Source organism: Amia ocellicauda, chromosome 10, assembly GCF_036373705.1.
Source record: "Amia ocellicauda isolate fAmiCal2 chromosome 10, fAmiCal2.hap1, whole genome shotgun sequence".
Lineage (NCBI taxonomy): Eukaryota > Metazoa > Chordata > Actinopteri > Amiiformes > Amiidae > Amia > Amia ocellicauda.
The window spans coordinates 12,385,575-12,403,344 of record NC_089859.1 but is presented as its reverse complement, the minus strand read 5'-3'; the positions used below and the strand labels follow the sequence as shown (position 1 = coordinate 12,403,344).

Below are 17,770 nucleotides of genomic sequence, written 5' to 3'. Positions count from 1 at the left end.
TACATACAGAACTTGCCTTTCATCAATGCCATTCCCTTCTTGTGCTCTGTAGCTGCTCCTCCCTGAGCTGGGGGTCAGATCTTTATCACCTAGTCCCTGTTGACTGACAGCCATTGGGACACGCTTCAATGAGGTCAGCTCCTCTTGGCCTTGGAGGCAGGACTGGGGGACAGTCTGTCATTAGCGCTCCCACTACCAAGCTGCTCACCTACATGAGTGTGGAAGTGACCTTTATATAATGTCTTCTGGAGGGGTATCTCATTCACTTTAATTTTTTTCTTTCTTTCTGTGCCTCTGTGTTTACCGTGCTGTAATTGACAGCAGCAGTGTGTGGAGAAAGAAAGGAGAAACGGCACAAGAGAGAAAAAGAATTAAAAAAGAAACTTCTGTGTGTGTGAGTGTGTGTGACCAGCGTAACCACGAGCTGATATGTGCTCAGAGAATATTTTAAGCATTCAGTGAAGTATGTTTGGGAGGTGAAAGGGCTTCTTACTATGTGGCTCATTGCCTCAGGAATTTTTTCACACTTTCCAGATGCATCTTGAAGGCTGTGACAAGTTTTAGGTTGAATTTGATTGGAAGCTGCTTTTGAAATAATGTTGCATTGTTGTTTGACTGGTTGGCTTCACATCTTGGTAGCAAACTAGAGAATAATACAGGATCATACATAGCTACACCAATCAATGACCTGTAGTAGATGAGTTATCAGGTTAGATAACTTGGCCTTTTTTGCATCCTAAATATCTATTCTTATGATATAAACGTAAAAAAATAGTAACAAAATATTATTGAACATCAAGTTTCATTATAATACCTGTAAATAAATAAATAAATAAATAAAGCTTCATTAAGCATTATTCAAGAGATGGGATTTAGAAAATTGGATCCTATCAGTCTATGCAGTCCAAGGGGTTATATTAGTCTGAAATTAATTACTAGGATACATAACACTGCATTACTGAGCCTTGATACCAGCGCAGATTAATGCTCGATCTGTGTGTTTTTTTCCCCCCTCATTATTCAGCTGCACAAAAGTCTTCAAAGCTTTGGCTGTTAAAAAAAAAAAAAACACAACAAAAACAGAATATTAAATCAAATCCCTAACATGTATTTACTGTATATTTCTGTAATCCATATTGATCATTATTGTTTGGCTTAGTTGTTCAATTGCTGAAGCTTAATTAAAATCAATTAAGCTAACCTCATTGTTTACATGTTATGTTATTTAAAAAGCAAGCCAATCAAATCCCAGTCAATTCCGCAGCCAAGAATATGGCACTTAAACACGCTGCTTCTGTGCCCTCTCAGTGTGCATCTAATGTCACTTTTTTCCAGTTCGTTTTCAGAAAAGCATGTTGCTTTTTAATTGCTTTATATCATTTTTAGTTTTTTTATTCTCTTAGATTCAATGTTTTTTCTCTGCTTTAAAGGTTTATAAAATTGACAGTTTAGTAAGTGTGGTTAGAAATAAACGACAATGGCACAGAACTTTTTTGTGCAACTGCAGAGGCATTGTGCAATGACTTGTGGGTATGGAATGAAATGTTGCTATTGATTAATTCGATTTTTAGTTATTTTATTTTAATCAGCTCATAAAACATAATATTTTATGTAAAAAAATAATTGATAATACAGTGTGGTTATAAAGCATTGCAAACCTACTCTGAGACTAAGATCTCAACCTGTGGATCTAGTCAACTTGAGATTCAGAGGATAAATAGTGGGAGTTGCTGTTGTAGTCATTGGCAATGGCCATATGTAAAGGCTGAAGTGTATTGCCACCATTTGACACCAATTCAAATGCTTAATTATTCCATTTAACATACTGTAGTTGTCATCCATCTTGAATCAGTTCTCCATTTACACTAATACTAAATAGTTACAGTAATGCAACACCAACTATTTTGCAATACCATGTATTTGTCCTTGAACCCATCTGCATACACTACGAGTTTCAAATAAATTGGGCACACTGTTACAAAAGATGATTAATAACCACTCTGTGCATAGTACTGTTACCTATTTGCTTGGCTTTCAAATTCAGAGTCGCTGTGTGGTATTCAATATTGTTTTTTTGAGTAAAGAGTATGCATTCATAGCTTCTAAGATCAAAAATGTATTTTGTATTATATAAACTTTTTTTCATAAGCAAAGCTATGAAACAATTTGGTATATATATATATATATATATATATATAATCAAGTTTTACTGGCACATTGTTTCCTTTCTTTCCTTTGTGCTGTATAATTATTATACACAGTCTGAAAGAGAAAAGGTGTCGTGCTACATTTTTATTTAATTAAAAATTATAATAATTGGTATATTGTTTCTCTAAGTATCAGGTTCTAAATGAGTTTATTTAAAATACACGTCTTTGCCTCTTATCATTAACAAAGAATAATCAGAACATGTGTAACAGTGTCATCCAAAGTAAACTGTTGCAAAATTCAAAATTAATCTAATTTCTATTTTAAAATTGTAATCAACAAAGATTGCTTGTACCACAGCTGGCCTTGTTTTGGGAATAATGTATAAATCCCAGAAAGAGACATTGAGCTAGCCTGGAGATCATAATGCATTCAGTTCTTTAAGCAATGTTAGTACCTTTGGTATATTTGAAAAACACTTAAAAAAAGAATCTTGTTCTTTTTCTCCGGATACTGCCTTGAACTGATCTGCGTCAATAGGTCTCTGTATTGCTACTGAGTTACTTGACTAACAAGTTATGGGGAAAGCTAATTAACTCCCATTATTATTATTTCTTTACAAAGTCAAGGTCTTTTGTTAGTCAATGCAGGCTGCTATTGCTAAGTAAATGGGACTGCAACATTGCAGAGAAAGCGATGATGAAAGGTTTTAAAAATTCATTTTGCAAATAAAATGGGAGATGTCATGGGAGAAGCAGTATTTCTTGAAGGAAGCATATGCACACAAAAAAAGTTCAGAGGGCAGGGCTATTTTTTTTTTCTAAATTGCAGATATTCTCCATTAAAAGATATATACACAAAAGCTTTTGAAAATGTTGTGTTTTGGCAAGCACAATACAATAGGTCCCATTTTTCTGTGAAGAGCAGTTCATATTATATTTTGTATAATGGGGAAAAAACTGGAAGCTACAACAAATTACAGATATACAGTTACAGATATTTCTGAATTGAAACGTGCTACCATAACTTTCAACAGGCAGACTTGTCTTTTTGTGTTTTATTTCTATAAACATGTTCACATTATGAATATATTTCATAGTCTTGAATCTTCAAATATCATAATTTTAGTAATAGCTTTGCTTTTATCTTATTAGCAGCATTATAAATCTATTGATCTACAGATCTGGATTACTTGGCTTGAAAGAATAGATCCTCACACTAGTGGGATGTAATAGGCTAAATACAGTCCTATGTGATGCACAACGTTGCTGGGTGAAAAGATAAATTGTCCAGTGGAAGCACTTGAACCAATTAGGAGCAAGAAGGGCAAAGGAAATTTTTACTTTACCATTTTGTAAGGGAGTAAAAAATAATGAATGTGCCAGATTCTCTGCATGATTTCTGCATTCTCAGTATAAATCACAGCCTGATACTCTGAGCATATTTATTAGGGAGGGAGTTGAATGAGCTCAGATCATTCACAATATAGATTGATCATTATGTATACAATACACATTTTTCTATAACTATTCCATTAGGTTACATTTCATTGCCAGTTTACAAAATCAGCCATCCAAATTCATGGTTCCAAATGCGTACATGCATTAAATGTATTTTCAGCAAATTTTGTGTAAACAACCAAATTACTTTAGCTTCTTGGATGAAGCAGGTAAATCAATTTTATTCATTGGAATTTGAAAATGAGACAGAAATGAGGACCAGAGACTGATATGGAATACGTTAAGCATTTAATAACTGCTCAGTTACTATAAAATGCATTTAAATTATGGGTAATAGATGAGGTTGTAGTGTGCCACTTAACTGCTCAAATCATAATTTTTATTGTATTTGTATCTGAAATGTAGCTTTGGTTTATTTAAACATTACAAAGCTATATAGTAAAGTAGGGATCCCTCAGCAGGATTTTTTCCATGTTGAAAACAGTTATAACATTTCTGAAATCTTTACCTGTGCTTAATAAAACAATACTCTCGCCTAAATATTCACCAAGGGATGCACATTGTGTTTTGGCTAGTGGAAATCATTTTTTTTTTATTTTCAAACATCTATGCAATTTTTAAAAACACCATGCACCAGATATCTGCATTCTTAATAGGTGCAGCCTCAGTGCTTGAACTTGAATCATTAACATGAGACAAAATACATTGTCTGCCTTTATTAATTGTTAACAATTATTTTTATTTAAATTACAGGTGCATACAGTGCACTTAAACTGATGTGAATATAAAGCCAAAAAGCACAATTTCATGTTTACATCTAAGAACTTACTTGATAAAGAAGAAAGAAACATAGCTCTTGGACCTAAAACTAAGGCAAAGAGCTTTTTTCAATATTACAACAGCAATTGGTCAATAAAGGAGGAAGTGAAACAGATAAAGGGAAAAAATGGTAGTATCTTGGAAAATGAACAAGATGTAGCAAATGTTCTAAGTATTTCACAGAGGTTTTTACAAAAGAAAACTCAGATAACATGCCACAGGTTAACAATCAGTCCAGACAAACCCTAAGAGAGATCAGGATAAAAGAGGAGGAGGTACTAAAGGGACTAGCAGAATTAAAAACAAACAAATCACCAGGCCAGATGGTATATTTCCAACAGTAGTTAAAGACATGAGGGAAATTATTTATAGGCCGCTAACTCAAATATTCCAAAAGACACTCAGAACAGGGGATGTGCCAACTGACTGGAAGACAGCAAATGTCATACCAATCCACAAGAAAGGGGACAAAACTGAGCCAGGAAATTACAGAACAATCAGTCTCACCTGCATCACCTGTAAAATGTTGGAGAAAATTATTAGACAGAAAATAGAGGAGCATCTTAATGAAAACCATATTCTTGGTGATAGTCAACATGGGTTTAGACGAGGCAGATCATGTCTTACTAATTTACTGGAGTTTTTCGAACATGCAGCTGCAGCTGTAGATCATGTGAAAGCATATGATATGATATACTTAGATTTTCAGAAAGCTTTTGATAAAGTTCCACACCAAATACTGATCCTCAAATTGGAAGCTGTAGGCATTCAGGGTAATGTAAGTAGATGGATTATGAACTGGTTGATGTATAGGAAACAGAGGGTGTCGATTAGAGGAGTCGCTTCTAACTGGAGTGAGGTTGTTAGTGGAGTTCCACAGGGATCAGTACTAGTGCCTGCGCTTCTTCTAATCTATATTAATGATCTGGACTCTAGGATAGATCGCAAACTTGTCAAATTTGCAGGTGATACTGAAATAGGTGGCTCAGCAGATACAATCTCGGCAGCACAGGTTATTCAAAGGGACTTCGATAATATTCAGTTGTGGGCCGACACCTGGCAGATGAAATTCAATGTGGACAAGTGCAAGGTAATACATGCAGGTAACAAAAATGTCCACTATAATTACACTATGGAAGGAATAGAACTAGATGAAGTAACGCATGAGAGACCTAGGAGTCTATGTGGACTCCTCACTTTCTCCATCCAAACAGTGTGGGGAAGTAATACAAAAGGCAAACACAGTGTTAGGGTATATTGTGAAAAGTGTAGAATTGAGAACAAGGGCAGTGATGTTCAGACTGTACGATGCACTAGTTAGAGCTCATCTGGATACTGTGTGCAGTTCTGGGCTCCACACTTCAAGAAAGATATCGCTGCTCTAGAGGCAGTTCAGAGGAGAGCAAGCAGACTTATTCCAGGTCTGAAGGGAATGTCCTACTGAGAGACTGAGGAACTGAACCTTTTCACCCTGGAACAGAGGAGACTTTGTGGGGACTTGATTCAAGTCTTCAAAATCATGAAGGACATCGACCACATCAAACCAGAGGAGCTTTTCCAGATCAGCAGGGACACACGCACCCGGGGACACAAATGGAAATTGGGTTTCAAGGCATTCAAGATGGAAAACAGGAGATACTTCTTCACACAGAGAGTAGTCACAATCTGAACAAACTCCCCAGTGATGTGGTAGATGCTGAAAATTTGGGAACATTTAAAAATAGACTGGATAGGATCCTTGGATCACTTAGTTATTAATGGACACCAAACGAGCACGATGGGTCGAATGGCCTCCTCTCATTTGTAAACTTTCTTATGTTCTTATAAATGTATTGTAACATTTGTCATTACAATGTTATTACACATAATTGCAATTATTTTACATAGAAGTTAAGGGCAACCTACAGTGAAAGCCACTCTCACAAATCACTAAATTTGTTCTTTATTATCCATGTTAGCATTTTTGTAAGGTGTGATTGTTTTGCATTATATGTTTTCTTGTTCTTATCTTAAAAATGTTTTTGTTCTTATGGTTAATTAAACTGTGTGTTAATGCAAAAGTAAATGTTATCTGTCTCTGTGATTGTGACTATGTGTTTGTCATGTTCTTGCAGGTGTATGACATGCAGTACAAAGTGATGCTGGATGGAGTGGAGACTGAAAGTTTGATGGAGATTGACCCTGGGCACCGCATAGAGATCTTCAGGACCGGAAATGGCACTGAGGAGGTGCTGGAGATTCACGACTTCAAAAATGTGAGCTCAAAATATTGGCTTTCAAACATTTCAGCATGATTGTTTATTAATTTTTAAGTTTTTGTATTACTACCAGTGGCGACTGGTGGCTAAACATTTGGTGTTCAGATGTGGCTGATGGGGTGGGTTCTGTGGGAGTGGTGTCCAGGGGGCTGACCCCAGTGTTTAGATGTATTATCTATTTCTCTAAAAACCCATAGTGGTAGAAAATACCTAAATTATATTTTAAAAAATAAAGAAAAAATAAAGAAAAAATACCTGACAGATCGACAGGATTTTTTTTTTATTTTTTTTTTAACCGGTGGTGTAGTTGAGGGCATACACGGGCATACAAAGGCATATGCCGTATGCCCATTTAAACGTAAAGGAACTTTGTGTATGCCCACTTAATTATCGGAAGACTTTGTGTATACCCTTGCATAATTTCCTATAACGAATCATGTCAGTCCCCCCACCCCACTCGATAGATCACCAGCACAACCCCCCACCCTGCTAGAAGGCCAGCAAAAACACAGTTTTGTCCAGTTTGTATTAAGCCTTGCTTATCTTGACACATGCTTGATCACCTGATCACCAGGTTACCAACCAGGCTGTGGTCCATCCAGACCTTTTTAAACCAATCAGTCAAATCTAACGGCTTGTTGCTACTAATGTGCATGTGCATTTCTGAGCAGGACGAATACAGTTCTATGGGAGGAGCTGCATTGTTGACCTGCCAGTGTCACATGAGTGGGGGGTAATGAAATGCACATCACCTTGAAGACAGGACAACTGAGTTATAAACTGGGTGTTCGGCAAACAGGGGAATACTGTAAACCTGATTACTGCTTTTTTACTGTTTTCAGGCACCATTTGTTTATTAACATTTTCCTCAAGTCCTTTAACTTTTGTACAAGATGTGGCTTACAAATCATTAATTCCTAATTAAAAAAATAAAAGTAAGAAATTGTTGAAGATATGAGCTATGCAATTAATTTTGTCCTGAATCGGTCTAGCAGTCACATTTAATGTCTCTCACAGTGCATGTGTAGGTGGTGCATGTACAGTAGGATATCTGCACTGTTTGGAGCGTAAATCCTTTTCTGAAACGCATACATAAACCAGAAACATATACAATATTATGCTTTCAGAATAAAATAGTGTGATAATTTGTTTGTAGTCAGTCATAATAATTTGTTTAATAATATACCCTTAGTATAATGAATCCATATGGGGTCGTTTTAATGTATTTTAATCAGCTTGTTGTGTACACAGAAAGGAGTAGAATGGTAATATTGTTTTGAGAATATGTGCTACGATTTTTCTGTGTACTTATTACTAGGTAGCTACTCTGGCATGGAAATATATATTTTTCTCATTTTAAAGTTTATATATATATATATATATATATATATATATATATATATATATATATATATATATATATATATATATTACAAAATAATAATTATTACATCATGGATCTAAACTAAAACAAATGTCATGTACTGGTATATTATTATTTTTGTCTTGCTTTTCTCAACCAAACTCATGCTGCATAACCATGAACTATACATATACGCAGAGAAATACATTTATTTATCCTATTGCTAGTCACTAGTCCATCCAGTTTCTAAATTATCCACTTCAGTCGGTGAAGCAAATCCAGAGAGAGGAATTGTTTGAATTGAGGCACGGCCTCAGAGAGAGAAAAACCAGAGAGCGAATAAAAAGATTCAAACCACATTGTGATTAAAAGAAGGAAGAGAAAACAAAGACCTTATTATATCTGTTGGTTGAGAAGCCTGAGAGACTGAGATTTAAAAAAAAAAAGAAAAGGAAAAAAGTTATAAATAAATAAAAGAAAATAAAAGAACACTGAACTTCCTAACTGTTAGCTGAAGGCAGAGTTTGGAATTGATTTTTATACAGAAAGGATGTTGTAGGTCATTACACACTCTAAAGCCACCTTAGAAACAATCTCCTCCAAGCCCAAGGGCTGTGTATCTGGAATGGAAATAGGAAGATAATGCCGTCAGGACCAGGAGCACAGTCCCCTTTCTATTTTTTTAGGCTAATTATTTGGACATCCTGGGGAGGCTGGGAAAGAGTTTTCTGAAGATAAGAATTCCAAAACAAAACCTCGAAAAGACGTTCCTAATTTATATCAGAATTTAAGCAGTTCAAAACTTGGTCTGAAGAATCTGCATCTGCAACAAAGTTACAAGAAGACATTGCTGCATGTGTTTGCATGTGGTGCTTGTTAAATTGTTAGTTTTTCCATAATTGTAGGCTAAAAGTGAGATTATTATATTTTTTCAAAAGTTTTCTAACAAGTTCTTCTGTAGGGTCGCTCTGCAGGAGCAACAGTCTACCTCCTATTTGTTAATAGCAAACTCATTGATAATTTGAGATAATAAAAAGCTTACTTCTTAAGTGTTATTTCTTCAATGTGTCACTTGCGCTGACAGCCCATAAATGCGAACAGAAAGGAACAATCAATATAACGAAGATTAGAACAGCGATCCTTAACCTCTCCCTGCATTGCACAATGAAGTTCGGAATAGTTGATGGTTACAATCAGATAATTGTTCAACAGGAAGCAAGTTGCTGTAGGTACATTTATTTAATCAGTGAAAAGATGAGGCCTTATTTTGACATTTTATTTTTAATCGCATCCTTTTCCCATTTCTTTTCCCTTTAATGAACTGTCTTTTCTTTATTTTCTGGTTGAGCAACCTTAGTAATCACCACATCTCATCTCTAGATTGTCCTTTCTTTACTACGGACGGTTACCACTACAGCAAATTAAGCAGGAACTCATCACAATAAATTGAGGTATATAAACATTGTGCTGTGTTTTTTTAAGCGTGGCTAATGTCTGAATTTGATACTTTATTTGTAAAGGAAATTATGTATGCATGTTTATGATAGGTGTCGTTATACATCCTGTTACAAATTTCGCTTCCGTGGTTTCTATGTCAATCGTAGTGTTAGGAAAAGCAGCTCCTTTTTCTGCATTAATTCTGATTAATAAAAACATTAAAGCTATCACTGTGTTAAAGTAATTAAAGCCTCATTGAATGTAGTTAATTTTCATGGTGCTGCTTATCTTGATACAATGTTAAACAGACTGTAGCTACAGCAGCTCCAAAGTGAGCAAGTAAGACATTTAAAGTGTAAGCTACCCTAAAGACTATTTTCAGACAATGACAATTTATTTTTCCTTTAACGCTGAAGGCCTCAGTGTACCCCTAATATTCAGTTTCAGACTTTTCCAGCCAAAACCATGTGTCTAGAAATCAAAACACACAGTATGTCATTGGAAAAAAAAGCCTAAGAAATATTTGAGCTTCCAATTTTTTTTTTCTTTTCAGAAAGGAAAGAATTCCATATGGCTCCAGATAACTAGTAACAGAAGACTACGAATTGTACTTCACCATGTGTTTTATGCACTTCTAGTGTAACACTGACATTTTACATTGCTGTCAATTACAGAATTGTGGGTATACGTTTTTAAAGTGACTGCTAAAGTATTTTAGTCAGCACATTGAGGTTTGGAACTAACTACAAATTATACCATATTAATAACACAACGATGTGACATAACTTTAACAGGCTTTTATTCACGATCAGCCTTGTGACACTAGAAATGACAAATCACCTTGCAAAATATAGACCACATTTTCTGAGGCGGCGGGATGGGGATGGTGACTGAACTTCAAAAAAGTGATTAAATGAGAAAAAAACATAATATATTTGTCTCTTTCTCTGTAGTTCACAAACCTCTCATCTCATGCTGGGCTTTTATAGTTACTATTGGAAAATATAAATCTTGAATTTGAGTCTGCATTGCTGCACTTCTAATCATTATTGTAATATGTTTGTTTTTATTCTTTCCACATAGGGAATGACAGGGATCCGCTTTGCCAAACACCAGAGGTGTTACATCAGGACCCTGGCTAAGGAGCTTCCCAAGATTTCAGAGGAGCAGAGTGAAGACCCAGACGTGGTGGTGAGTTGTTTTTAAAGGAAATAACTAATCTATTCTATTCTTAATATTTTGGAAAATGAATTCTGCAAGAACAATCTCACCCCATCAAAACACTACTCCAGCCAAGTACAGGTCTAAAGGTATTTTTCTCCTTTGAGAAGAAAATAGCAGCAATCGTGGTTCTAACAACTTTAAACAAATTTCCCTCATATTTTTCCCCTTAGAATGTGAATGTTGGTCCCCTATTCTTTTCTTTCATAGTGAACAAGGTGACAGCATATCTTAAATTGACAGACATATATGACATATGCTTAAAATGATGTTTGCAGTCATTCATAGTTCTCAAGCCAACATTAATTTTTAATCATCTCCACCTTTAGCTCTGCCTAAGAAGCCTTTAGGAAAGAATGGCTCTAAGAAAAAAAAGCCATTAAAACAGGATTTAAAGGTGTTTACTCCTTAGATTTCTTTTGACTCCAGGGTGATGCAATTCATCTCAATTTCTTCTGTCTATCTCAAAGCCTTGTGTGAAGTTCAGATGATAGGAAGATCACTAGAAAGCATTGTCGTGGGCCCTTATACAGTTTTCCATTAGTTTGTGTGTGATCCAATTTCTCAACCTCTTCTTAATCTACAGTCAGAGTTGAAAAGACAAATGACCATTGAGAAAATATGCAAAGTTTTGTCAAATTTCAATTCAAAACCAAACAAACCTGAGTGATTTTCGCCATTGGTTAACTCTTGTGTTTGAATGACAAAGAAGGCAAAATAGAATTATTGACTCTGACATTAAGACATTAAGGTAAAAACAAACGGCTTTCTATGGTCATTAACATATTTGTCCAAGATTAATTAATTAGAAAGTGAATTGGCTCAAAATATGGTTAATATGGTTTCAATCATGTGATTGAAAACAAAATCCATAAACTTCGAGTCCTAAGCATGTGTAAGCTACTGAGTTTGAGTGTGTAAAACTGGTGTTTGCTTCTTTCAGAATGGTTCCAGTCATCCCAGAACTTTTTCTTTTGTATAGTTTTTGTTTTTGTTATGTTTGAGAAATGCTAGTTAATAATTCTCAGTCCTGACAGCTCACTATTGCTGGCTCTGTGTTGTGGGTCATTGGTGGAGGATAACTAAGAATTTGCTGCCAGATTTTGAAATTCACTTTCTCTGGCAGAGCACAGGGGTCTTTGGTAAGGATCCTGGCTGGGTTGTTTTGTTCGAAGCCTCTTTTTGTAAAACCAAAAACAAGAATAATAAATGTGGCAGCAAACTTTTCAATGTCTCTCTTGTTTTTAGCCACAGTGTTTAACAGCACAGTCAATTGTTTGAAAGGACTTTATAGACTTCCCTTCAAGTTCTGTTATTTAGATACCTGTCTACTGTTGTGCGAGCAGGTATTTATGTCCTCTTTGACTTTAAATATGGGAAACATTGGTGCACCAAACAGCCAGCCCGGTCTTGCTTGCTTTCTTTTACTTTTTCTTTGTTCTGTTTTGTCGGTTTTAATGTTTAATCCATGTTTACAAACACTAATTGCCTAGCACCATATGTCCCTGCCATTTTTTCTTCTTTATGTGCATTGTACAACCTAATTAGATTTTACTGTTTAGCCTTAATTCACAGCTGTGAAATCAATCCAAACAGGGCTTTACTGGAGTTCCAATATGGAAACTGAGGTAGAGGGCTGGTCTGTACTTACAGAGATGAAAACACAGAGAGCAGGATTAGTGAAGCTGTGTGTGCGCTTACTGAAGATCCTTACCTTCCTTAGAAGTCAATAAATTCCATGTTTCATTGTCATAGTCTGTAATCTCCTAGGAATAACAAGTACTAGGAAGGAGGAAAAACAACTTTCTCTTTCCGTTACTTCTTTCCCTTATTATTTTTTCACACACACTTTTTGTGTGTTGAGGGGGTTGTCATTGGAAGGAGGAACCTTTTTTCCTTTCATTTCATACTCAATTTAATCTGTGTTAATTTTACTAATAATACATTATAATAATTATGAATAATATTATTTTTATTATCTATACCCAACCCACTTCACACAGACAGAAGCATACAGACATACAAACCCATGCACACACACACACACAAACCATCATCCTTGTGGTTAAGAAATAATTAATTAAAACCAAAACAAAACAAAAAATGGGTGTGTTTTAATTGCTCCATCTGATGGCCAGACAAAAACCCTTGGAGGTTTGTCAAATTAATTATCAATTTAGCATTAGTCTTTCTTCATTGAAGCTCTGGGCATTATGCAGAGAAGCAGAATAACTGGAATGAACGTAAATGAATGTTGGTATATTCTAACATGCACTTCAGAGTAATTGTAAACTCTCAACAGAATCTAATTAGTAATTTAGAGACTAAAAGGGTTATTTTGTTATTGTTCGTTTTTTCTTGTATTTAATTTGTGTTTAACAATTAGTGGATCAATTCCCACTTTTGATAACCTAAAAGGTTCCACTGAAAAATGAATTCAATCTAGATGACTGCTCAGCTTTTTATAACATGTACAGTGTGGCATCTTGCGATATCTTTCACTATTGTCATTCGCAGTCTGAAACTGGTGCTAATCATAAAGCTGTGAGGTTTTATATATATATATATATATATATTTTTTTTTTTTTATTATTATTTTTTTTTTTTAAGACTAGCTGACTTTCTTGATGAGCATATGCTTCCATGTTCTCAATGACAACAATTAAAGTTCTGTTGTTGTTCTCCTAGTGTACCTCATGTTACTCGTTTCAAGAAAACTTGAAAAACTTGAAATAACAAGAAAATAGTCTCCTGCTATTTATATATCTATTTATCTATAGAGTTAAATAATAAATATAGAATTACAACATGAAAAGAAACTGACCTGGAGCTCTCAAAACACTAAAGACTTAAATCCCATACAGGTAATTTCATGGTCAATGTGTCTTGAACATTGAGAGCTAATATGTATAAGAGATAACTACAATGCAACACTTTTTTGATCCACACATTTCTCTAATTTTGATTTGTGTTTCACAGCTTGCAGGCTTGTCCATGTTTTACAGTAATAACCCAAAGGAATTATCACAGTTGGAAAGGCATTCCAATACTCGAGATTAAAGCAGGACGGGATCATATCTCAACCACAAGCTAATGTGTCTCTGGTGTTCTTATTAGTGGTAGGACGGTTAAAGCGACTGATGTGTAACATATACAGCTTAGATAAGAGGTTTGGTGTTCAATACATTATTTGTAGGTACTTATACAATATTGTGAAATAAAGAGTCCTCATTTTACATGAATATCATTCATTGTGTTATTTTATGACAGCAAGCTCATCAGAGGCAGATGAAGGTGCTCGGAGCTACCCTTAGAGAGACACTGTAAGCACCACCAAAACTTACAGCTGTTTACAGACTATAAAATTATAATTATCATACAATTTTGGGGCTGCTGTGGACTACATTGTTTTTTTTATTTCACTCTTGAGTAATGACCTTTACAACTCCCTCAAGGGATCCTCTCTTATAAGTTATTGGGTCATTTCTCAACTGTGAAGTTAGTCTTGTTGCACTGACATGTGTGTCATAACCTCTATTTACTTGTGAGGGAGGCTTTATTAGCTTCAGCAGTTAAAAAGGGCAATTAAAAAGCTTGTGTTTTTTTTTCTGCTGTTAAGCCAGATTTTTAATTTCTCCAGAAGAGGAAAGCACAGTCACAGAGAATGACTGGCTGTCTGCAGAGTCATCATTAGTTTACCACGATATAGCCTTTTAAAACATTAACATACTATATCCGAAATGTGGTAAACCATTTGGAGGTTTGTACTTGCTAAACCATGAACAAAACCAAAGGAATTGCATACTTTTTTGAACAAGTGGTAGAATTGCATAAGATACTACTGAAATATGTTGGGTCTCAGAACACCGACAATTGCACACAATGGAAATTCTGTGTTATCAAAGCAAAAAACAGGAGGAAACAAATAAAAAAGTGCAGCTAAATATAAATGACAAAGGCTCATGGTTTAGCCTCAGGGTTTTGCATCAAACTTAACTAATGCACAATTAAGCTTTAGACTCTGAATAGAACCTAGTTAAAACATTTGTCAAGTGAACTGTTTTCTGTTCGGTATACTAATTAAGAGCGGTCTATGAACAACATTTGCATATGTACTTGATTTATATGAACAAAACAAATTTCTTGCATTGCATTGTATATTAAAACATTACCAAAGTTGCTTCATAAATCTCTATTAAATGGAAATGACAGGCATTCCCAATCATTAAGTAATAATAGTTTACTTTACAGCTCATGAACTGCACTATCCACCGATTAAGGGTATTAATTGTCTTGTGTTCAGACTATTGTTTTACAAGGAGGTAAATAAGCACTACTTTAACACCTATCCTGTACCTCCTTTCAAGCCAATAGCCTATGTTTTGGGGGGTCTCTGGGCTTAAATATGTTGTAATAACAATGTTATTACCTGGAAAAAATTAATACAGGTTTTCATAACATGGGAAATCTGTACTAGATTACACTATTTCTGATATATTTTTTCTGATATTAAGACCGTCAATGTTTTATTTTGGGTAGCACAATACATCACAAGAAAGCCAATCGACAGCAAATTAGAAATTTGGTTTTCCTAAAAGTGTAACAAGATTGAGGAAGACTAAGAAAAAGATACAACCTAATTACAGAGACCAAATCAATTGTATTTTTAGGAAGAAAATCAATTCTTCTAGAGGTACCTAAAATACTTAGACAATATATAATACACACTAATACACACTATATCACCAAAAGTAATAAATAGATCCCCTCTGAACTAGTAATGATTTGCTTCAAGGTAATGTGCTATACATAGATTGTTTCCTGTGAAGATCGTGATGCCTGACAGTACATACTGTGATATTTTGGACAATAGTGTTTCAAGGAGAATAGCAGTGACAGCAAGTCACGGCCTGTTTAGTGAAAACCTCTGGGATTAATTGAAATGGCAACTCAGGAAGGGACCACAGAGGCCAACTTCTTTCTCTGTACTAGAAACAGTGGCATCTAGATGTTCCTCTGACCGCTTATCAAAAGAACTGCAGCAGCTAAGGTCACACCCAGTTGTGTATTCATTGTGTATTATATTGTGTATCTAACATTTAGTTAGTGTATATGTTTGTTTCTGTGTGTGTGTGTGTGTGTATAATTTTGTGTTTGTTGTTGTTCAGTGTTTCTTTCCTTCACAATCTACTTCCAAATTAAAAGAATAGAAGCTGAGTTACCTTTGACAGGTGAAGGTTTCTCAGGGCAGCAGAAAGGGCTGAGAAATGAAAGCAGGGCTGTTTTCCTTCCTCTCTCTGGCAGGATGAGGATGGAGTAGACACGCAGTTTGAAGACTCGCAGGTTTGGGTTCCTGTGGAGGAGCCCATTGAGAACCGCGTCTTCCTGCTCAACTCCAAAATCTTTGAAATGTGCGAACACCTGCCCATACACTGGATGCATCCCTCATCTCTGAAAGGTAGGTTCCTCGCTTCACTGCAGGGCTCCACTAAGAATGCAAACTTTCTCCTCTGAAGTTCAGCAACTTTTACCAGAAGGACATTGCATATCGGCTGAATGTCTTGTCAAATACCAATACCATTCCTTTTGAAGAAATCACTCTTGTTTAAAGTTTATTAATATTTACTCAAATATGGATTGTTTCCTTCTGTGTGAGTAGAATGGAAATAACTATTCATATGTAACTGTGCACAGAGCCACAGCTCTATCGAAAGCTCATTAAGTAAATGGGAGAAAAAGTAGAGAAAGAAAAACATGGGAATACCATAAAAAAAATACATTTTGATTTCCATTTCTTTAAGCCCTAAACGCCAGCTTTTTAAAAAAAGATACAGATTAAGCTATTTCATTTCCAGCATTTCAGATATATAAAACTCATTATGAGCTGATTAGCGTAGAGTGCTGGACTGGCAGATTGAGAGGAGTGTGTCAGGTCTCTGATGGGGGAATGAGGTGGATAATAACTCAGGCCATTATCTGTGAAGTCATCATTCAGCTGCCTATCACGTAATGGACATCAAAGGTCAGTCTGATCGCTTCCTGGGTCTCTGTAGCACATCTTTAAACAAATTGGTCATTGTCAGCACGCCTTCCTATAGAGAGGAACATGCATGTTAATTGCCTCTCAGGAGCCCTAGTATTTGTGTTAGATGAAAAAGAATAGTAGTAATAATAGAAAACACAACTTTTTCTAAACATTTTATTCAAGGAGACAGGGTCCCACAGAATAGTTCCCTAGTGTGGTTTTCTATGGGGCCATGTTCCCTGATGTATTTGTATAAGTAGTTAGGAAACCTTGGGCTCCCTTGGGTTCCCCTACAACACAGAGAAGCAGACATTATATTCCTTCATCCTGTTGTTACAGACGCAGAGTTCCATGACATTGAGGATGTGGACGAAGTACAGGAGTCCACCCAAATCAGGGTCAAAGGTCAACGGCAGACCAGAGACATCACAGACCACCTACCTGTCAATGACTATGTGAGTCCTCATCTTATTAACCATGCTGTATTGGATTTGTGTGTTCTGACTGAAGACGTGAGCTCTTTTTATTGATTATTTTTTTCTTTTTTTTCTTTTTGTTTGTTAAAGAAAGACAGACTTTATGTACTGCACAATACTGACATTGCCCTACATATATGGGAAGGTCATCCCAGTTAATATTATGTTGGGGCTTTTTCATCTACAGTGAAAGTGATCTTTCGGCAAATCCTTTCATATTGCAGTTCAGACAATTCTACTGTTTCTTACCTTGCTTTCCTAGCAGATAAACTGGCTTTATTGAAAAACAATCCCGAGGTTATTAATTCATTATTGAATTAATATGTACATTATTCTATAATTAATGGGGAAAAACACTCCCGAAGCTAAATGGCTTAAATTTACCTGGTAGCTACAGGACAGCATTTAATTCCAGGCAATAAAAAAAGCATTAATAAAAAGTGAATCCACACACATGCTCACAATAAAAAACACATTTACCATATTAATGAGTGCATTTACAAACATTGCTAATCCAATTAAAAACTGCATTTTTTAATAAATCAGCATTATCAAGGGGAAGC

The 17,770-nt window shown here is 35.4% G+C and overlaps 1 protein-coding gene across 1 annotated transcript in view; it reads left to right on the top strand.

Moving 5' to 3' along the window:
• Positions 1 to 17,770, top strand: part of tnmd (tenomodulin) — a 51,934-nt gene that overhangs the window by 28,428 nt on the left and 5,736 nt on the right. The window contains exons 3-6 of the mRNA XM_066715003.1: positions 6,542 to 6,682; positions 10,569 to 10,676; positions 16,011 to 16,164; positions 17,071 to 17,186. Of these exons, the coding sequence (XP_066571100.1) occupies positions 6,542 to 6,682; positions 10,569 to 10,676; positions 16,011 to 16,164; positions 17,071 to 17,186 (519 nt within the window). The remainder of the gene's footprint in view (positions 1 to 6,541; positions 6,683 to 10,568; positions 10,677 to 16,010; positions 16,165 to 17,070; positions 17,187 to 17,770) is intronic.